This window comes from Xenopus laevis, chromosome 4S, assembly GCF_017654675.1.
Source record: "Xenopus laevis strain J_2021 chromosome 4S, Xenopus_laevis_v10.1, whole genome shotgun sequence".
NCBI classification, from domain to species: Eukaryota; Metazoa; Chordata; class Amphibia; order Anura; family Pipidae; genus Xenopus; species Xenopus laevis.
In genome coordinates, this window is record NC_054378.1 from 19,920,530 (window position 1) to 19,943,219 (window position 22,690).

Here is a 22,690-nt window from a genome sequence, read left to right on the forward strand (position 1 = left end):
TATGGATACAAATCTCTACACAGTCGCAGGCTGCTTTATAGGGAAACAAACAAAGCTGCTCGAGGTCAGGGAAGTAAGATGGGGGGGGCTCCCCCATTTAAAAGTATGATCGTTTCCCTAGGGACCGTCTGAAGTTTCTGATCTGCAGCTGTCAGAGCAAGTAAATGAAGGGGGAATTTCAATGCATACAGTCTGGTTTCTTATAAAAATTGTACACATTTTTTAATTAAAGTATCTTGGAGATATATTTCTTTTTCATTAAAGAAAGTAAATAGGGGATTTTATTTATTTGCCTTTACATCCCGTTTAACCAGGCACGGTTATGCGGCGGGGATTGAAGACTTCATTGCGCTTGAAAAAGGAGTGTGAAAAGATTCCTTGGCGCGCTTTCAGCCATGCACCATGCGTTGCTAAGCAACCACTCGATCCCTTTGGCCCTCTTTAGAACGATGGCCTGAGTGGGAAATTACCTTTATTGCTGTCCTCATGGGTCTATTACGACCCTTGTAGCTCGGCCCTTAAAGGGACTGCTCACCTTCAAACAACTAGTTGTTTTCAGATAGATCACCAGAAATATTGACTTTTTCCAATTACTTTCAATTTTCTATGTGTCACCGTTTTTGTAATATTGAAGTGTAAAGTATCATTTTTCACCTTCTAAAGCAACTCTGGGAGGAGGGGGTCGCTAAACCTCTAAACTGTTCTACATTGATACATTTAGTTGATACATTTCTTATCTGTCCCTGCTGAGCAGAATCCCTGGGTTTCATTAAAGGCGGCTGTTAGAATTGATACAGTAGTTGCACTTATATTCCCCATCCTGCTGAGAAATGTATCAACTAAATGTTGCAAAATTGTAACAGTTCAGAGTCTGAGCCTGAATAACTGAGCTGCCAGACTCAAACACCAGAGACAAGGACATTCAACTTTAAACTTAGATCTTGGAAAAACAGTAAAAAATAAATAATGGAAAGTAATTGAAAAAAAGTCTTTATTACTGGGGAACAATCTGAAAACAAGTGAACTGAAAAAACTGTTTGGAAGGTGAATAACCCCTTTAAGGTATGATTGGATTAATGAAAATTAATAAAAACAAAAACTCTAGAAAGGAATAAAATAGAAGAAAAAAAACTGTCCTTCACCTCCTGAAGCAGAACAAAGAACTGAGGAGAGAAGGAGGAGCCAGCTCATATTGGCAAGAGGAGGGGCTAAGAATCAACAGTTTCTGTCCTGCCTCCAGAGGTGAAGGATAACAAAACCCCCTGCACTGACAGGAGGGCCAACTAGAGAAATCCGAATTTATCTGATTTTTTTAAAATAAAAAAGTCAGAGCAAACTAGAATCCACGCTTTCACCTTGTTTATTAATAAAAAAGCTTGATTTAATCGGATCGGAGAAAAACTCGTTAAAATCGAGGAAATGTTTTCAGATTTTTTCCCAAATTACTCGATTTTTTCAGGCTTTTTCATAAGAAAACTGAATTTTTCAGATTTTTTCCAGAATAGTCTGATTTTCAGGCAAATTCCAGTGCACGCCACAGAAACTTCCAAATAGGATAGGGACCTCTCCCATTGACTTATATACAACCTTGGCAGATCTGAGATTCTAGATTTTCAGATTCAGACTTTTTGCCACCTTGGGGGAAAATCCACTAAAAATTCAGATTTTCTAGTTAAAAAAAACTGTACTTTTTCGAGTTTTTAGCATTAAATAACCCCCTAATTGTTACTTCTGATTTTATTTCCTCATCTTTCTATTCAGGCCTCTCCTATTCATATTCCAGTCGCTTATTCAAATCAGTGCATGGTTGCTAAGGGAATTTGGACCCTAGCAACCAGAGGGCTGAAATTGCAAACTGGCGAGCTGCTGAATAAAAAGCTAAACAAATCATAAACCACAAATAATAAAAAATGAAAACCTATTGTCTCAGATTATCACTCCCTAATCATACTAAAAAAAACAAACCTTTAACCCCGCGTGGCCGGAGGAATGAGTACAGAGCAGGGCTTTTGAAGCACGATATACCAGCGGATAACTCACTGCCGTTACACCACTGACTCCTATGGGCTCAAACTGAGCTGGGGGTCATGTAAGGACACAGACAAGGTGCAAGGCTGCTCTCTGTACAGTCTGTGAGAAACATAATCATTGGAATAAATGGATCTTTCTTTTTAAACCAATTCTGCCTAAATAGTAAAGGAAGGACAATATGTGTATATATATATATATATATATATATATATATATATATATATATATATATATATATATATATATATATATATATATATATATATATATATATATATATATATTATATATATACAGAGAGCAGTGACCGTACTGATAGGTGAGGTATCTGCTGTGTGTGTCTCTATATATCTGTCACCTTGTTATGACCTAAGGGGCCAGCCTGAAGGCCAGTTAGGGGGAGATTTGGGGTGAGTGCTTATTTGTGCCCTGGGTACCCCTGGAACTATAGTAGGGTGATTGTTACCTCAATGTTTCTATATATCTGTAACCTTGTTATGAGCTAAGGGGCCCAGCCTGAAGGCCAGTTATGGGGAGATTTGGGTGGGAGGTTATTTGTGCCCTGGGTACCCCTGGAACTATAGCAGGGTGACTGTTACCCAAATGTTTCTATATATCTGTAACCTTGTTATGAGCTAAGGGGCCAAATATGAAGGCCAATTAGGGGGAGATTTGGGATTAGTGCTTATTGGCAAGGTACTATGTAGTATGACTATTAAGTAAAGATATAGGACCCGTTATCCAGAATGCTGGGGACCTGGGGTTTTCCAGATAACTGATCTTTCTGTAATTTGGATCTTCACACCTAAATTCTACTAGAAAATCATTTAAACATTAAATAAACCCGATGGGTTGGTTTTGCTTCCAATAAGGATTAATTATATCTTAGTTGGGATCAAGTACAAGCTACTATGGGAGATAGCCATTCCCTAAATTCAGAGCTTTCTGGATAACGGCTTTCCAGATAATGGATCCCATACCTGTATTAGTGCACACTCAGAAGTTTTGAAAAAGAGCAGAAAGTGGCATATTTGCCCTTGCTCCCACCAATAAATTGCAGGTAAAACTTTTGTTAATTTGTGTTGAAAAAAGACAAAAGTCCATCAAAATGAACCCTTTCAAATGAACGTAAAGTTGGGTGCTGTGGATCTCTCGGTCTGTTTAGATGTCACAGATTGTGATATAATGGGTCACTTGCAAAAGGATCATTTAAGTGGGAGGAGCCTGGTTATGGAGACCATAAGGACAGACAGATGGAAGGAGAAACTGCAGTAAGTGATTAACACCTTGGGCAAAACATACCATACTACTGTTTGTGCTATAGCCCGTGTGACATTTTTTTAAACACCGAGCAGAATAATAAACTTGGGGTTTAGTTGACCCCCCTTCACATGATGATCTGTAACCGACACAATAGGAGACACAATCATTCCTTGTGTGACACTAACACAATAATAATAATAATAATGCGGCAACTTACAGCGGAGCACTATATGGACATGGCATTGTACAGGACTGGCAGCTTCTGATCTGAGCTCAGGGACTGAGATTTCTTAATTCACATTCTGCAACAATTGCCCTGTAACCCCTCAGAGGGGCAGTATCTCTGGGATATTAAACCCCTCAGTGGGGCAGTATCTGTGGATATTACAGCGTAACCCCTCAGAGGGGCAGTATCTGTGGGATATTAAACCCCTCAGAGGGGCAGTATCTGTGGGATATTAAACCCCTCAATGGGGCAGTATCTGTGGGATATTAAACCCCTCAGAGGGGCAGTATCTGTGGGATATTAAACCCCTCAGTGGGGCAGTATCTGTGGGATATTAAACCCCTCAGTGGGGCAGTATCTGTGGGATATTAAACCCCTCATTGGGGCAGTATCTGTGGGATATTAAACCCCTCAGAGGGGCAGTATCTGTGGGATATTAAACCCCTCAGAGGGGCAGTATCTGTGGGATATTAAACCCCTCATTGGGGCAGTATCTGTGGAATATTAAACCCCTCAGAGGGGCTGTATCTGTGGGATATTACAGTGTATCCCACAGGGGCCGTATCTGTGGGATATTACAGTGTAACCCAGAGGGTCCGTATCTGTGGGATATTAAACCCCTCAGAGGAGCCGTATCTGTGGGATATTAAACCCCTAAGTGGGGCAGTATCTGTGGGATTTGAGAGACCCCTCATGGGGCAGTATCTGTGAAACGTTACAGTGTTACCCCTCAGTGGGGCAGTATCTTTGGGATATTAAACCACTCATTGTGGCAATATCTGTGGGATATTAAAGTGTAACCCCTCAGTGGGGCAGTATCTATGGGATATCACAGTGTAACCCCTCAGTGGGGCAATATCTGTAGATACTAAACCCCTCAGTGGGGCAGTATCTATTGGATATCAAAACCCTCAGTGGGGCAGTATTATAGGCTGAGGCAGGATACAAGGCCCACAGTAAAACAAAGAAGAAAAGGAATGGCGTCCAGTCGAGCTTCCCTTTGTTTTATAGCAGTTCAACCAAAACTGTGCGCTTAACCTCTCTACACCACTATCCTCCCAGACGTTTATAGGGCTCTGTGAACATAAAGAAAGCCCAAGCCGGTACATAGAACGTTGCTGAAGTTCCATTTAGCTTTTACCGGTCCCTGCATTACCGTTACGCAAATTCCGGCTCAGCAGCCTCGCACACAGACACTTAAGCTCATATTTGCGCCTAACTACTTCTGCGAATAGCGTTGGTGCACTGCGGCTCTGCTACTCTCCAACTCAACTCACTCCCATAGCCCCGCCCCCTGTCCGCTTGTATTGGCTTCCAGGCAAAAGTTGTACTCATCAATCACACAAAACCGCGCGCTGATTGGTGCATACTATCCTATTTACTCCTTTACGACGCCCACACTGGTGCTAGCAAGGTACGGTGTCCGTGGGTATAAGGCAGTGGCTGGTTACGTTCAGTCCAGTTGTTGAGAGCGAGCTCGGAAGAGGAAGGAGTGTGGGTTTTTTTTTTTATGCGGCTTCTTCAGCGGAGTTCCTCGCACCAGGGTCCGGCCGCTCTCCGTTTTGCCCCCTCCGCGGGTTTTTATCTTTTTTTTTTCTCTTTGATCCGGCCATCTAAGCACCGAGAAAACTGACGGGCCTTTAGGGAAGGTGAGAAGGATCTGCCGCAGCTCTTGCTAAAATGGCCGTCGCCTGTGGGCTGAGAAAATGGCGGCGGTTTGGGGAAAGGGGGCTTAGGGGCACAATTGGGATAAAGGGACACTATATTGGGGCTTCAGCTCGGAGTGCTGGGAGCGGGGGGATTGGGGTAAGTGGAGGGCGGGGGGTGTGAGGGCGGATTGGGGTCACATTCATGACGTGTATATTGGGCAGGGCTGTTTTATCCCCTGGCTGGGACTGGAACATTGAGCCCCTTGTACACAAATGACTTGTTCCTTTGTCCCAAAATATCTCCCGTGTACCTTCACCCCCTCCCCCATAATGCACCTCTTTCGATGTTGGACCCCCAGCCAATCAAACCATTAAATCTGCTCCTTTCTCATAATCTCTTGTTATATTTAGCTCTTGTCTTCCACCCCAAGATATCTTCTCTGTACCCTGATTCCCCAATGCACCTTCTCATTCTGTTTTGAGACTTCCCTGCCAATCTATCAAATCTGCTCATGTCCCATAATATCCTTTGTTATCCCTACCCCTTGTCTCCCACCACAAGATCTCCCCTGATCCCCCCCCCATAATGTACCTATTCTTCTTTTTATGTGATACCATTTGTTTCCCCTCCCCATAGTGCACCTTGTCTTTCTATGTGGGGCTCTCCATCAGATCTGATCTATACCATAATACCCTTTGTTATCCTACCCCTTGTCACTTATCCCACAATATCTCCCCTGTGCCTTGATCTCCTATTAAGCATCTCCTCATTCTAGGGGGCACCCCATCTCCCATAATTTCTGTCCTAAATTTAAAAAAAAAATCCCCCATCCCCCTTATTCAATTTGGTTGTATGTTGGGGGGGCCCCGCAATCAAATAAAATCTACTTATTCATCCCTGTCCCATAATATCCTTTTGTTCCCCCCCCCCCCAAGTGCCATCCTCCTTTATATTACTCCCTGTCATCCTATGTAGGTCTGTACATGAAACCTACCGTGTATTGTAACATTCCTCCTCCTCCTTATTGTGCCTCATATCTGCTCCCAGTGGCCACTGCCCTTTTCATCTGCTCCATTCATTGACTTCTTTTCCCATAATTCCCTTCTAACCCAAATGGGCCTGTTTATATACCAGCAGGACTACATGTTTCATACAAATACTGACTAGTTCAGGAGGGGTTGATGGCCCTGCTCCTAATGCTGTTATTGTTTGGGCCACAGTTTATAGAATATCCCATAATATCCATGCCTGCTGTTTGGCCCATAATGTTTTCCATCTCATTGGACCCCCATAATATACATTCTTCTACAGTCCATTCTCCAGCCCATAATATAGAGGTTGGGGGGGCTCCTCTTGGCCAGTCCATAATAAAATCTCTCTTCTCTCTCTCTATTCTCTCTATTCTCTCTCTCCTCCCTCTCTCTCTCTCCCATCCCATAAAGCAGTGCTTTCCACTTTTGCAGCTCAAGCCTCATATCCCAATAACTATTATCCAGACTCTCTCCCACCTTGTCTCTACCCATGATGCATCACATTGCCCAGCCCTTAAGTCAGGGATCCCCAACCTTTTGAACCCGTGAGCAACATTCAGAAGTAAAAGGAGTTGGGGAGCAACACAAGCATGAAAAATGTTCTTGGGGTGCCAAATAAGGGCTTTGATTGGCCATTTAGTAGCCCTTATGTGGATTGTCAACCTACATTGAGGCTTTCTTTGACAGTGCACCTGTTTTTTACACAACCAAAACTTGCTTTCAAGTCTTGAATTCAAAAATAAGCACCTGCTTTGAGGCCACTGAGAGCAACATCCAAGGGGTTGGAGAGCAACATGTTGCTCACGAGCTACTGGTTGGGGACCACTGCCTTAAGTCGAGGAAACCAAATTCTCTTCCTTTAAGAGGGGGTATGGCAGTTATTCTATATTTTTAACCATTAAATAGCAACTGATCCCTGATCTTTGTTTTACTGATAATGACCAGGTCCCCAATTGTATCAGTATGTGTAGATTCATATAGTCCCATATATCTTATCAGGGCTGACACGTATTTGCTGGAGCCCCTCATTACGGAGTCCTGAGTACTGACCTGTGTCCAAGCCCATTTGCACCCAGACTCGTAGCCTTCTCCTTTTATATGATCCTGTAAATTCATTTCAGGCTTGTGGTGGGGTTATTTGCCCTAAAAAGGTATAAGAACACAGTTCCTTGGATGATTAAGAGAATCCAGCAGTTTCTATTCCCCAGTTCTATGTAGGCCCAACTGCTTCTTTGTTACTACCTGCACAGGCTGGATCCTCGGATGACTCAGTGTTAATCACTGCTTAGAAATGTCTGATGTTCAGCCACTTGTTTCTTAGTTTCTGTATCCATTCTGGCTTGGTTTATGGCTTTATTGTGGTCTTTGTTCTCTAAAAAAAAAATGGCTTAAATCCCAACAAGGAGGATGGGAACAAAGAGCAGCCCCTAGGCTGGGCCCACACCACCTCTCTTTTGTTGTGCTTCAAGCACTTGGTGTTATTGATTATTTCAGCACAGCCTCAGCCTATAATCTGCTGCCTCTGTATGCATTATATATTTATATTTATCTTGAGAGAGGCCCAGAACGGGAGACCGAAACGTTGACAATAAATTTTCTTTTGTAAACTTTATTATGAAGCCCTGGAGTGTGTCAATCTTGGGGAATCTCTCTCTTCTCTCCTATCTTTGTGTTGTTTGCATGACTACGTGTGATTCCCTGTTTGATGGGGCTTCTGCCAATGTGTATCTAGTCCTAACTTGCCATTCATTACCAAGGGAAGAATGCAGTTTACTGTTGGTATGAAGTCTCTTATTAAAGACTCTCCCCCTGCTACAGTGGCGCTTACAATCTAAGGGCACAATTACAGATGTGGGGTCGTTTAATCGGGGACCAGTTAACCTGCTTGTTGGTGCTGCTTTTATAATGGCTGTAGGTTATTCATTGCCTTGAGCAGCTTTTCAATTGGTCTCTCTTCCTTTTGTCTTTCAGTGTTTGTCCCCCTCCCCGCCCTGCCCAAAGGATAGACCTTCTTTTCTTTTTTTCCGGACATTCTTTATCAAGCCGCCAAAGTGGAGAGTGCGATTGCAGAGGGGGGTGCTTCTCGTTTCAGGTAAGTGTCTGCTCCAATAGAACAGCGTTTATAACTGGGGGTGTCACTGATTATATTCCAGCTTGAATTTCATTCTAACAAGCAAGGCTTGTTTGTATTGATTTTTCCCACTTAAAGGGATGCTTCACCAAGTTAACCTTTATTATGTTATAGAATGGCTAATTCTCAACAACTTTTCAATTGCCCTTTTTTTTTTATTTATTTTTGAATTATTTGCCTTTTTCTGACTCTTTACAGCTTTCAAATGTAGGTCACTGACCCCATCTAACAACAAATGCTCTGTAAGGCTACAAATGTATTGTTGTTGCTACTTTTTATTACTCGTCTTTCTGTTCAGGCCTCTCCTATTCATATTCCAGTTTCATTCAAATCAATGCATTGTTGTTGGGTTATTTGGACCCTAGCAACCAGATGGCTGAAACTGCAGAGCTGCTGAATAAAAAGCTAAATGACTCAGAATATCCCTCTCTACATCATACTAACCGTTAAGCAACATTAAAGGGGTTGTTCACCTTTAAATTTTCTCTTGCAGTGCTTCGTCGGGTGGAGGAGGTAGGGGTGCCTCTCAGCACTATCCCAAGACTGTCGGCAACAGGTAAGTGCCCATTTAAGAAACCCTGACTCCATATCTCATATTTTCAAGCCATAGAAATGGCTTCTGTCTCGTTGCAAGCGGGACCTTATATTGGGGAAAGTTGCTTAGAATTCCTGATGCTTTTGTTCCGACAGGGGAGTTAAGAAAGTCTTCTATTTGTGGCTGTTTTTCCAGAATCAGTGTGTTATGTTCCCATCTCTGGTGTTTGTCTGGCAGCTCAGTGATCCAGGAGAACTGTTACACTCCACTAATATTCCAAAGACCTGGTTTGAGATGTAGCAGTTATTGTATCCAATGTAACCTCTGCCTCTAAGGAAACTCCTGGAAATCTACTGAGCAGGGCCAAATATAAAATGTAACAATTTAGAACAGTTTAAAAGAGCCTTTGACCCCCTCCAGCTGCTTCATGCAGTCTTAAAGGGGTTGTTCACCTTCCAAACACTTTTCAATTGAGTTTTTTTTTTTCCCAATTGTTCTCCAGAAACACACCTTTCAATTGATTTCCATTTTTTATTTTTACAGTTTTTTCCAGAATTTAAGTTTACTGTCCCTGTCCCCAGTGTTTCAGTCTCGGGCTCAGAAATTCAGGCGCAGACTCTAAACTGTTACAATTTGCTATATTTAGTGGATACATTTCTCCGCAGCATCTCTGGAGTATTGGCAACTATTGTATCAATTGTGACGCCTGCCTTTAATGAAACTCCAGGATTTGCTCAGCAGCAACAACAAATGTAACTAAATTGTTACATTTAGAGAATACAACAGTTGCAAGGTAGGCAACTCCCCCTCCTTCCCAGAGCTGCTTTAGAAGGTGAAAAATGAAACTTTACACCTCAATTTTAGGAAAACGGTCACAAATCGAAAATGGAAAGTCTTTATTTCTAGTGAGCTATCTGAAACCAACTGAACTGAAAAGTGTTGGAAAGGTGAACCCCTTTATGAAGGTTAAAAATGAAACTTATAACATCTGTATGGGGGGGGGAAACAATCGCAAAAAAAGTAATCGAAAAGTCTTTCAAGTAAAGCAGATTATTCACCACATAAAGTGTTTTGAATGTAAACAACCCCTTGAAGCTCTGTTGCCCATGGGTCTTGTCTGTACCCCCCTCCCCCCTGACTTCAGCTGTAGTTGGGTTTATTGGGTTCTGAGGGGAGGGTGCATAATGTATCCGTATAAGTCTGCACCAGGCACTATGGCTCATAATGTACACAGATGGCATGCTCGTAGATCATGGCTCTTTCCGTACTTTGTCATGCGGCATTTGACTAAATTTCATCTTTTTTTTTTTTTTTAAGGACAACTATCGCAAAAATAAAAATTTAGTATACGCTTCAGCATATTAAAGTAAAACTTTCTAAACACAATAAATTAAATCTTCTGCATAGTTTCTGAAATAATCAAGATTAAATTCACTATTCCTCTCTTGGCATCTGTTTCTCCTCATTCTGTCTTCATGCAGCAGTTGAGTGTCCGATGAATGATCCAACGTATCTTATAGGGGGGCTCCTGTTGCCTAGATGTATCAGAGCTCACTCTTATTAGTCACCAGGCATCATGTCTCTCTACGTGCAGGTTGTGTGCAAAAGGCTTGTTATTTGTTTGTACTGGAATCCGTTATTTGAGTGAACTCAAGGTGAGTCCCCCCCCATAAGATATATTGAATCATTCATCCGACACCACTGCTGCATGAAGACAGAATGAAGAGAAACGGATGCTGAGAGAGGAATAGTGAATATAAACTTGATTATTTCCAAAGCGATGCAGAACTTATATTATGTTTAGCAAGTCTTATTCCAGTATGATGAATCTTTTATAATATTTTCATTTTTGCGATAGTTCTTCTTCAATGCTGGGGTTCTTTGTAGCTGCCCCATTAATCCTCATGCAGACATTTATTATATGTAGTTTATTTAAAGGGTAAGTAAACCTTTAAAATACATGAATGTAAAATTGATGCGACTATTCTAATCACTTTTGTAATTTATTTTTTCTTTTAATTCCAAGATATTAAGGGATACATGTGCTGTTATAGATATACACCCAACAGCGCCACCTACTGGTCAGTTTCTCACCAGTCTGACCACTAGGTAATCAAGGTAGTTGTCGGGAGAAAGAAAGGGCTCTTTTCTTTTATGTTCTTATGCTTAGGAATAAAATCAGAAACCTCTCACTAATTTTCTTTTAATCCCAAGAGAAAAGATAAGTGTGTGATTCTAAACACTAAATTACAATCTTCAATTTTACATTCACTTATTTTAAAGGTTGACTTATCCTTTAAGGAACTGATATACTGTGGGTTGGGTTCCATTACCAGTATACTCGCCAGTTTCAGTACTGGAGTGGGGCTGGCAAAACACAGCCTCACCCTGCATTGAGTAGTTGGTCTCACCAATAGTAAAGTAGAACATTTATAGAAATAGATGTAAGTTATCTAATCCCCCAGCACTAGGTGCGAAGGCTTTTTGGAACAATGATGTGCCAGGTGTAATATATTAACCTGTTGCTGAGGTCCTGGCTGCTATTGCTGTATAAGGTGGGCAGCATTTGCAGAACACGCCCTTTGGCTGTAGGTGAGTGGAGTTGTCCAGTAACTGGAGGGTTGTTTGTTACCCATATCTATATACTCCTGTAGTAATCTTCAACCTTTTGGCAAAGGACTTCTACAGCCCAGTATGTCCTTTTGGCTAACTATATTGCACCCTGCCAGGTTGATGTGAGTTAATTGAGAGCAGCTCCATGGTATATAATATGGGAGTGGGTTGGAGGGAGAAATGGGTGCCCTGTTGTCCGCATTTTCTCTAGTTTCCACCTGTTTGTATCCCTCATTCCGGCCTTTTGTCCCACATTTGCTTGTTGGCAGGTTGAAAGCTGTGATCTACTGGGTTTTGCCAGGATTTTGATTGGGTGCAATTTCCCTCCCCCCCCAAGAGAAGATCGACTGAGAGGCCCAAACGCTCCCACTGCCCAGCTGCTAACGCTCAGGTGTATTTCTGGAATACATCTTGGCGTCCTGCAGTTGCATGCAGCGTTCGCTAGGGGGAGCGGACTCGGCGGGTTGTGCGCCTGTATCGCACGGTAACCCAGCCTCGAGGAAAAACTGGTGTGTATACTTAATGGTGAGGAGGGAGTCTCGCGAAAAGTCACAATTTGAGCTGGAATGTTCTGCCTAGTTCATTTTTAAATTCATTTTATTGTTCCATTAAGATTGGCATGAGAGCTGCCATTTTTTTACTCTTGGAATGTTTTCCAAGTTCCTTTTTAAAAGGGAAACTCATGAAAAATTGTTTTCTCTTCTATTAAAATTGTGTTAAGATTGAGGCATGAGTCTGTAGCACTATAGGAATCATTTGTATATGTCTGTGGATGTAGAAACCTCTGCTTGACAGACTTCTCTTCTCCCTTACAGCGAGTACCTGGGGAAAACCCCAGGGCCTGGCGTTCAAAGATGGGTTCCTTCACGAAGCACTAAACGAGATGTCAACTCCACAAACAACTCCGCAAATACTGCGCTCAGCTCCTCAAGTGAGAAAGAACGGCACGATGCAATCTTTAGGAAAGTGAGAGGGTAAGTGATGGCGGAGGAATAGAAAGGAATCATGGCAGGCTCTTTAGCTGTTGGGTGCACCAAGGGGGCAGCCTTCAACCTTATTTTGGCTTTTGCCTGCTATAGCATTTGATGTGTAATGTGCCTGGGTAATGAAGCTGAGCTGCTATTGGAATTGCTTGTGCAGCAAAGCAGATATTCTTGGGATTCAGTTGGCAGATACAACTTTTTTTTTAAAAAAATTCTTCTCTCCCCTTTAGCATCTTAAACAAGCTTGCTCCTGAGAAGTTTGACAAGCTATGCCTTGAGCTCCTCAATGTGGGTGTAGATTCCAAACTCATCCTTAAAGGAGTCATACTGCTGGTAAGTACCCATTTTCCATGCATATTGCCCTGAACATCAAATCTTTTTCTTCAAAATGCATCTGTTAATCGTGCTGCTCCAGCAGACTTCTTCACTGAATTCAATTTCTCAAGATTGTTTTTTTTTTTTTTTGTTTTTTTTTTTAAATTTATTTTGAAATGTGACATGGGGCTAGACTTGTCAATTTCCCAGCTGCCCAACAGAACAATGGGGCGTTAATCAGATAGCAGCTCCCTGGCACAAGATAACAGCTGCCTGGTCAACACTCGGTAGTACAAAATCCAGGTCCCACTGCAACATATCCAGTTACATTGAATAGGAGAAATAAAATTAGAAACCTTTCTCACATCTTTCGTAAGTGGAAGAACATCAGAGCAGCCTCTTTCATTCTCCTGACAACTTCCTTGACTACTTGGTGTTCAGACTGGTGGGAAACTGACCAGCAGGTGGCGTTGGAACAATTAATTCATATTAACCGTACATGTATCCCTTAATATCTTGGAATTAAAAAAAAAATTAATGTAAATGACAAGTGCTTAAAGTAGCCCCCTCATCAATTTTACATTCACTTATTGTAAATGTTTACTTATCCATTAATACACCTTTCTCTTGGTGACTTCACTAGGCACCCCATACCTCAAACCTCATTGGTCTTTGTGGTACACTGGATGCACTTCTGCATTGCCAAGAAAAAAAACCACATCAGCTAGGTGTAACTTTCTTTTTTTTTTTTTTTTTTTTTTTTTTTTTTTTTTTTGTTTCAGATTGTAGACAAAGCCCTTGAAGAGCCCAAGTACAGCTCACTCTATGCTCAGCTATGTCTGCGATTAGCAGAAGAGGCACCAAACTTTGACGGTCCATCAGCTGATGGTCAACCAGGGCAGAAGCAAAGCACAGTAAGTCCTTTCCTCTGTTTTGGCTGCACTTTTTGGGGCCCTGTTTCAAGTGGATAGTTTTTCCTTGCAGTGCAAATCTGCATGTTCCTTCTGCCAGGCTTCAGTGCCACTTGTGTTATCCATACATGGACTGATCTTTACTGGGGGTTTGTCTTTCAGACGTTTAGACGCCTCCTAATATCAAAGCTTCAAGATGAATTTGAGAACAGATCCAGAAATGTTGAAGGTAATCTCCCCTTCTCTGTCCGACTCTTACGTTTGTGTAAATGTTGGCAGCCTTCATGTGCTCACCTGTGCCTCGTCTTTGTAGTATATGACAAGCGGGACAGCCCACTCCTTCCTGAGGAAGAGGAGCAGAGAGCCATCGCTAAGATTAAGATGCTGGGAAACATCAAATTTATTGGGGAGCTTGGCAAACTTGACCTCATACATGAATCTATCCTTCATAGGTGCATCAAAGCAGTAAGTACCCAGCAAGACAATTTTTTTTTTTTTTTTTTTTTTTTTTTTTTTGGGTCCGGTTCTGGGGCCTATTTGTATATTTGCTGCCTGGCAAAATGTTCATCTGAGCATTAATACAGTGCTCGTTTATAATGGACTGCCTTTGTTTTGATTGAGGACATGGTCTTCCTTATGCATGTATTGCATCTCTTTATGACCTGCACTTTAAATGCAGCTGTTGCCCTGTGATTAGAAACTGACAAAACAAGGACAAATACTGAAGACTTGCTTTCTCTCTTTTCACTTCTTAATTTCTTCCCTCAATACTCCACTTCTCTCTCCCAACCCCCACTTTTTATGTGGGTCTTCAGTGTCCAATGACAGTCTGATTATGAGATATGAGGGCCTCTGTTCTGGGTCAGTCTTGCTGCTCTAAGTTATCTCTTTGCCATGATGTAATGCAACTTCTCTTGCAGCTTTTGGAAAAGAAGAAAAGAGTACAACTTAAGGATATGGGGGAAGATTTGGAGTGTCTCTGTCAGATAATGAGGACTGTGGGTCCCAGATTAGACCATGAAAAAGCCAAGGTATGTTACACTGGCAAAAGCTTTGTGGAGGAGTAAGCTTCTGAATGTGTAACTCTAGTTATGTGTAGATTTAGCAGTACTTGCAGGGCTGCTGTTGTGTGAAACTAATTCTAGTGTTTGCTCTTCTAGTCCTTGATGGATCAGTACTTTGCCCGTATGTGTGCTTTGAAGACAAGTAAGGAGTTGCCAGCAAGGATTCGTTTCCTGCTGCAAGTAAGTCTGCTCTTGACTCTTTTGTATCTGGAATTCAGTGATGTTCCATGCTTGAAGGCAATTTCAATTGTGTTTTTTTTTTTTGTTTTTTTTTTTCTTTGAAACAAGGATACTATGGAGTTGCGAGGAAACCATTGGGCTCCTCGCAAAGCTTTCAATGACAATGGACCAAAGACCATCACTCAAATCCGCCACGATGCAGTAAAAGTAAGTCATTGGGCCTTGGTTGTATCCTCTTTGTAATAGGCCTAATACCGGGTCCCTTATCTGACAAACGCTTTTTTTTTTTTTTTTTTTTCTTTAGGATCTAGGAGTATTTATTCCTGCTCCTATGTCTCAAGGAATGAAAAACGACTTCTTTTTGGATGGACCGTTTATGCCACCAAGAATGAAGCTTGACAGGGACCCGCTGGGAGGACTTGCTGATATGTTCAGGCAAATGCCAGGTATGGGTGGCCTATTAAAGGGCATTCAAGACTTGACGAACGTTTTTAGTTGTTGGGTAGACGGTGAGATATTGCCACTGGCTTGTTCGGATATTGGGGTTCAGGTCTAATTGTTTATCCTGGTTTTATGTTGTACCCATAGGTAGCGGAATTGGTACTGGTCCAGGTGTTATACAAGACAGGTTTTCGCCAACAATGGGACGCCATCGTTCAAGCCAGCTATTCAATGGTCATGGAGGCCACATTCTACCTCCTACACAATCCCAGTTTGAAATTGGAAGCAAACCCTTCATGAAGAGCCAGGTAACTCCCAACTTTTGACTTATTTCCATCTGACTATATTCTCATTTATCCCCAATGTGACGATGGGTAAAAAGCCTCCCTATGTAAAGGGGAACTATTGCAAAAAATGAAAATTTGATATAAGCTTCAGCATACTGAAATAAAAATAGTGAGGCTTTTTAAATACAATAAATTAAAAATGTTGTGCTTCTGAAATTTAAGTTTCTTCACTATCCCTCTCTCTGCATCTTTCTCCTCATTATGTCTTCATTCAGGAGTTGGGTGTCTAGTTAGAGCTTTAATACATCTGCTAGGAAAGGAAGCCCCCCCCCCCATAACAAATATTGGATCATTCATGTGATACCCAACCGCTGCATGAAGACAGAATGAAGAGAAACAGATGCTGAGAGTAATGAAGATTAACTTTATCATTTCAGAAACAATGCAGAATTTAATTGTATTTAGAAAGTTTCTTCAGTATAAGGAAGCTTGTATTAAATTTTCATTTTCACGATAGTTCCCTTTTAACTAGCAGGGCAGTGAAACCTCAGTTTATTCATCTCTGCATCCAGTTACTTGTCCGGAAGCAGCAATTGTATTCTGTGCCAACATGTTCTTTTCATGAACTGGTGACATTTTGGCTCCTTTAGCAGGTTAACTTTTGAACATCACCGGAGATAACAAAGGATTAAATGTCGTTCTTGGGGTTTCCTACACACCTGCAGGATCATATGAGAAGTGCCTTCTTGGCTTTCCATTGCCTTCTTGCAAACATTAACACAGCCTTTTTTTTTTTCCTAGGGGCAAGGCCAACTTTACCAGAGCCAAGGGCTCCTCTCACAGCAAGGACAGTCTAAGGATATGCCGCCTAGGTTTAGCAAGAAAGGACTAAATGCAGATGAGGTATATCCTAAATCACCTAAACATGTGCTTCTGTGTGCCCTGTGATTACTAAAAGACGCGTTATTACGAGGACAAATGCTGGCTGCTCACCCCCTCCCTCTCTACCTCCACACCCCATTCTGCCCCAATTGTTCCCTTCTATTGCTTTACTCTTCCGCCCCCCTTGCCCCTTTTCTGAGTAACCAGTGTCCGCTGAGCACGATTATGAGATCTGAGGGCTTGCTTTGGTCTTATTAAAAACCTTCATGTGGACTTAAAATCCCCATTCTAACATAATCCTTCACTACTTCAGATCAGCTTGCGACCTGCTCAGTCTTTCCTAATGAACAAAAGCCAAGTGCCAAAGCTCCAGCCTCAGACAATGATGATTCCGCCTCGCACTCAAACACCACCCATGGGGCAGGTGAGAAATTAATTTACTCCTGTTCTATGGTTCAACTGTATCTCTGGTAAATGTTAACTGTCTCTGTCTTGCTTCCCAGACTCCTCAGCTGGGGCTAAAAACCAACCCACCGCCAATTCAAGAAAAGCCTGCAAAGAGTGTTAAAAAGCCGCCTCCTTCTAAGGAAGAACTTATTAAACTCACTGTGAGTACAAGTCATTGCATGTAGCTTATCTGCTAGACCTGTAGAATATAATGAAGGGGAATGTAAACTCTCAGGTCAAAACTTCTTGGCCACAGTGAGTCTCCCCTTAAAGGACCAGTAAAAAAAATTTAAAAAATTTGTTGGTATAAATAAAATAAAAAAAACAGAATGTATAACTTACTGAATTTCTGCATACACTCCTCTTCAGAAAAGGCGATACGTTGACGATCCATCGTGCGGCGCTCTTATTTCTCCTTGGTCTGCTTGGGGGACACAGGGACTATAGCTTACACCACTAGGAGGCAGGACACAACAATAAAAATTAACTAATCCCTCCTCCTCCTGCTATACCTCAGCTCCCAGGCGGAGCCAAGCCAGTTTTCGTTGTGTCCTCAGGAGGTTAGGACATATTCTCCCTTCAGGAATTAGATTTTGATTCCTTTGCGGCATCTGACACCCGCTTTGGCAGGAAGGTACTTCAAGCCGCGGTGGCTGGTTCCACATAGGCCTCTACCTCCCGCCCGTATTTTTGGGACAGCTTTGGTATGTTCCCATAGTCCCTGTGTCCCCCAAGCAGACCAAGGAGAAAAGGAGATTTTGTGATATTCACCGTTAAATCTCTTTCTCTCCAGTCGATTGGGGGACACAGGGCTTCCCTCCCTGGTGAGGCCTTCACGTGTACTTCAGACATGGTCTTAATGCCCTCTTTTCTACTGTAGATTTAAGGCTTCACGTTTTTTGGTTCGTAACCTCCTGTTCTGTGCTTTGGTACAAACTGGCTTGGCTCCGCCTGGGAGCTGGGGTATAGCAGGAGGAGGAGGGATTAGTTAATGTTTTTTTATTGTTGTGTCCTGCCTCCTAGTGGTGTAAGCTATAGTCCCTGTGTCCCCCAAGCGACTGGAGAGAAAGAGATTTAACGGTGAGTATCACAAAATCTCCTTTTCTCCGCCCTGGCTATCTCCTGTAAGGAAGACGGGGAGGAGAAATCGAGCGCTGCATGATAGATCACCCGATCGCTTTCCGAAGAGGAGCACAAGCAGAGTTTCGCCGCGTTATTTTGTAATAGACGTTGCCATTTTAAAGTTGAAATGCTTTCGTTTTTTTTTTTCTCTGATGTATACAGACTAATTTTTTAAAATGTCACTGGTCCTTTAATGCAGTACTACATGCCTGTTGCTGCATCATTACTATTCATTAGCACCCCCCCCCCACACACACACACACACACTCCATATGTGGGGATCACAATCACTAAAATGTCTGCCGTGCACGATGGACTAAATTCCAATCAATCCAAACATTTTTTTTTTTTTTTTCCAGGAAGCATTTGTTACAGAATACTTGAATAACGGAAATGCAGCCGATGCCATAAACAGTGTGAAAGAAATGAGGGCTCCCAAGCACTTCATTCCCGAAATGATCAGCAAAATAATCCTCCAATCACTCGACAGATCTGATGAGGATAAAGAGAGGGCCAGTGAGCTGGTTGGTGTTCTGCGCCAGGAGGGAGTGGCCACCAGTGAACACTTCATGCAGGTGATCGTCCGTTTATTTACCTATTGGGGGTCCTTTCACTACAAGGGACCGTCCTCCACATCCAGTTTAGAGCATGATCATATCTGCGGCAATCTTTCCTTTGCATGTTCACTAGACTTACTGAGTTGGTCTGCAGCTAACCCTGTTCAAAATCTAATCGGTTGTTGTAATATTCTGCCTTCCAGGCTTTCTTGAATATACTGGACCAGTGCCCTAAGCTTGAGGTGGACATACCTCTTGTGAAATCCTACCTGGCACAGTTTGCGGCTCGTGCCATAACTGCTGACCTGGTGAGCCTTTCTGAGCTGGCTCAGCCTCTTGAGAACGGTACCCTCTTTCCTCTCTTCCTGCTCTGCCTTCAGCAATTGGCCAAGCTTAAAGATCGGGAGTGGCTAACTGAGCTCTTCCAGCAGAGCAAGATCAACATGCAGAAGATGCTACCAGGTAACGAGCCAACTTTGTTGAAACCTATAAAACTGTAATCTCTAAGCTTTGCTGGAGGCAGGGTGCTCACGTCTTTTTCTTTCTCCCCAGAAATAGATCAGAACAAGGACCGGATGTTGGAGATCTTGGAAGGAAAGGGACTGAGTTTCTTGTTTCCACTTATGAAGCTGGAGAAAGAGCTGCTGAAACAGATTGAAATTGATCCCTCTCCTCAGACCATATATAAGTGGATCAAGGATAACATCTCTCTGAAACTTCATGTAGATAAAGGATTTGTGAATATTTTAATGACCAGGTAAGTTTCAAAGAGGAAACTACTCCTAGATGCTGCAGAGGTCTATGATGATCTGCCACTATAAATGCCATATTCCAACCCTTTGGATTATATGAGCCCCCCATGCTCACATACATATTGGGTTTCAACAGCCAACTAATAACTAGAGGTGGTTTTTACTCCCAATTTCTTGTTTCAGTCATTACAGGGGCACTATTTCATGTTGTGCTGTTAATTGCTCCTTCATTTGTGCAGCTGCTATTGTGCTCATTTGGGACTTTTTATTATTTTTTTTTTTTAGCTTTTTACAGTATATTTCAAACGAGGTTTGCCCAGAGGAAGAACCTGACCTGTTGGCAGCTCCATCCAAGGAGCAGCTGGAGCAGGAGAAGCAGCTGTTGCTTGCTTTCAAGCCAGTAATGCAGAAGTTTCTACACGACCATGTTGATCTGCAAGTCAGCGCCCTGTATGCACTCCAGGTGCACTGCTGTAGCAAAATCTTTCCAAAAGGTAAGCTCCACCTATATCTCTCTTCTCTCTGCAGTTTTTTGCAGAATTTAAAAGCAGAGAGTAAGTCCAGTGTTCTTGGGGCAATAAGCAAGCCTACTCCTTGTCCGGTTAGCTCTTGCCCTGCACAGTTTAATCTACATAAATCTCTTGGAAGGGCTTGATGAACCCTTTAATATTTATAGCTACAGTGGCCCTGGTGTCATTGGATTCGAGGTGCATCCTGGTTGCCCCCCCAACTTGACTAATCACATGTAAATTAACATGGCAGACAAGAGGTACACAAACACCTGATGCCACATTTTCGTTCCCCAGTTTCCTATGGCAGTGACATGTTTTCGAAGAGCTTGGTTCTTTCAATAAACTGCTCATGTTTGTATTGTAGGCATGTTACTGCGGTTCTTTGTCCATTTCTATGACATGGAAATCATCGAGGAAGAAGCCTTTTTGGCATGGAAGGAAGATATTACACAAGAGTTTCCAGGGAAAGGAAAAGCTTTATTCCAGGTACGAGATCCCTTCATTTCTTATGTTCTTACAAATGGATATTTTTATTGGCTTCTCAAAGACCCACTTGTGCCGCTGTTTAGGGCTGCTGTTGGCACTGTGTTGTAGTCTGAAGCCTTAAAGGATAAGTAAACCTTTAAAATAAGTAAATGTAAATGAGTACTATTCGGAGCACACTTAGAAAATTAATGTAAATTACATTAATTCCAGGATATTAAGGGATTTGTCTACTGTTGATATGAATGAATTTTGTTCCAACAGCACCACCTGCTGGTCAGTTTCCCACCAGTCTGACCACCAAGTAGTCAAGGAAGTTGTCAAGAGAAAAAAAGTCTGCTCTGATGTTCTGTTTAGGAATACAATTAGAAACCTTATCTTTCCTAAGCAGAAGTACATCAGAGCAGCCTCTTTCTTTCTCCTGACAACTTTCTTGACTACTTGGTGGTCAGACTGGTGGGAAACGGACCAGCAGGTGGAGCTGTACACTAATCTTAATATCCCGGAAATGAGTGTAAATTACAAATGTGCTTAGAATAGCACTCATCAATTTTACGTTCACTTATTTTTAAGGTTTACGTATGCTTAAAAGCAGTGATTCCTAAACCCATTGGCTCCTGATCAACCTCTGTCTCAACCTTTCCCCTTTGTTGCTGCCAGTGACCTCAAAGCGTATGCTTTATTAAATAGGGATGCACTGAATACAGGATTTGGATGAATCTGGGCCTTTTTCAGCAGGGGTTCAGGCCAACCTGAATCCGAATCCTACAAAAAATGGGGTTCCGCTTTGGTTTGGCAATCATTAGTGGAGGATCTGGCCAAATCCTTATTTCTAAATTCTAGACTTGAGGCATTTACTGATAGAGCCTCCATCCAAGCCTGTCAACACTTTATATTTGAGTAAAGGCCAGGGGTCCCCCTAGAATGACTCCATTTTGATGCAACTCTTGGCTTCTTGCAGGTGAACCAGTGGCTGACCTGGCTGGAAACTGCAGAGGAGGAAGAATCTGAGGAAGAAGCAGACTAAAGAACCCCAACGGAAGCCTTAAAATTGTGCAAACACTGTTGCTGTGATGTAACTGCGTTATATATATTTCTTTTTTGACCTAACCACTGCGAAAATTCATTCCGCTGTAACATTTTCGCAATATTCAATGCAGAGGCACGTCTGTAGGATTTCTCCTGCATAAGGTTTTAGTGTTAACGTCTTAATCCTAGTCGGCCATCTGATATTTTAGCATTTTTTTTTTTTTTTCCATGTTTAGACCAGTATATTGGCAGCATGCAATAGTGACATCATATGTCCTGGAATGGGAGTGGCCTATTGCAAGGACTGACCCGGCCGCCACTTTCCTTAGGCCGTTAGACAAAATAAAGCAAAATCTAGCAACACTGAATACTGTAGAGATACTAGAGTCGTTGCAATATTCTCCGTTTGGTTGTTACAGACTCTTTAACTGTAAGTGATGGTTGTTGCCGTAATAGTATATTTGCCTGTATTTCTACCTCTAGTCATGGGCTTTCGTGCTAGATTTTAATATCTCGGATCCTGGGCGAGTGCACACGTCTTTTTCAAACAAATGTGGTTTACTTGCAAAAAAAAGATGACCTATGCCCTGAAACGCCATGGTATTGTGGGTGTGAAATGTTAACAAATGGTGAGAAATCAAATTGGTCCTTATTATAGTATTGGAATTAGGTCTACTTAATTTATCGAGTCATGTTCATGCCCTTATTTTATATACTTGTATCGATCAATAAACATTGTGATACTTGATGTGTGTGGTTCCTTGCCTGGCAACGGGTTTTGCCCCAACCACAAGAGTGTCCCAAGCATCTGTGTGTCTATGGGAGCGTGCTGATCTCAAGCAATCCTATGTTCTCTGGTCATGAATGGTTTTGGTGTGGGTCAGGTGATGGATTGGCGCAAAATTCCTCTACACCAGCAATAACTGAAATCACTGATGGTAAAGCCAATGCATCGCTTCGTTCTTCCGAACTTGCCTCGGGAGGAAATTCAGGGGCGACTTCACAATGTATAAGTTTTACTGCTGGCAATTTTACTTATTTCAGATGGAGAAGCCTTTGAAGGAGATTTGTTGTGCTGCAGTCCTGCATTTTTATTGCAGGTGACTATTATCTCCCCGTTCAAACTTTGTACACAAGCAATTGAAACAGTAGAAAGGAGGTTTCTGATAGTCTGCCTCCATTGATGCAGCCAGAATACAGAACTCGTTGGCCCACCCTATTGTTTACTAGGGTCCTAGACAATTT

At 42.2% G+C, this 22,690-nt stretch overlaps 1 protein-coding gene and 1 non-coding gene across 3 annotated transcripts; both read left to right on the forward strand.

Moving 5' to 3' along the window:
- Positions 1–4,954: 4,954 nt before the first annotated feature.
- eif4g2.S (eukaryotic translation initiation factor 4 gamma, 2 S homeolog) lies at positions 4,955–22,191 on the forward strand. 2 transcript variants are annotated; one of them, XM_018259272.2, is made up of 23 exons: positions 4,955–5,169; positions 8,173–8,293; positions 8,826–8,888; positions 11,750–11,989; positions 12,296–12,454; positions 12,694–12,796; positions 13,561–13,692; positions 13,852–13,918; positions 14,003–14,154; positions 14,610–14,720; positions 14,850–14,933; positions 15,042–15,140; positions 15,238–15,379; positions 15,522–15,682; positions 16,463–16,564; positions 16,857–16,967; positions 17,047–17,151; positions 18,472–18,687; positions 18,873–19,131; positions 19,222–19,426; positions 19,707–19,915; positions 20,298–20,419; positions 21,378–22,191. In XM_018259272.2, the coding sequence occupies exons 4-23, from the start codon at positions 11,910–11,912 to the stop codon at positions 21,441–21,443; spliced, it is 2,685 nt and encodes an 894-aa protein (XP_018114761.1). In that variant the 5' UTR covers positions 4,955–5,169; positions 8,173–8,293; positions 8,826–8,888; positions 11,750–11,909; the 3' UTR covers positions 21,444–22,191.
- On the forward strand, positions 16,599–16,785 carry LOC121393466. Its single transcript, XR_005961086.1, has one exon. It is a non-coding gene; the product is annotated as a small nucleolar RNA SNORD97 (small nucleolar RNA).
- Positions 22,192–22,690: the final 499 nt, after the last annotated feature.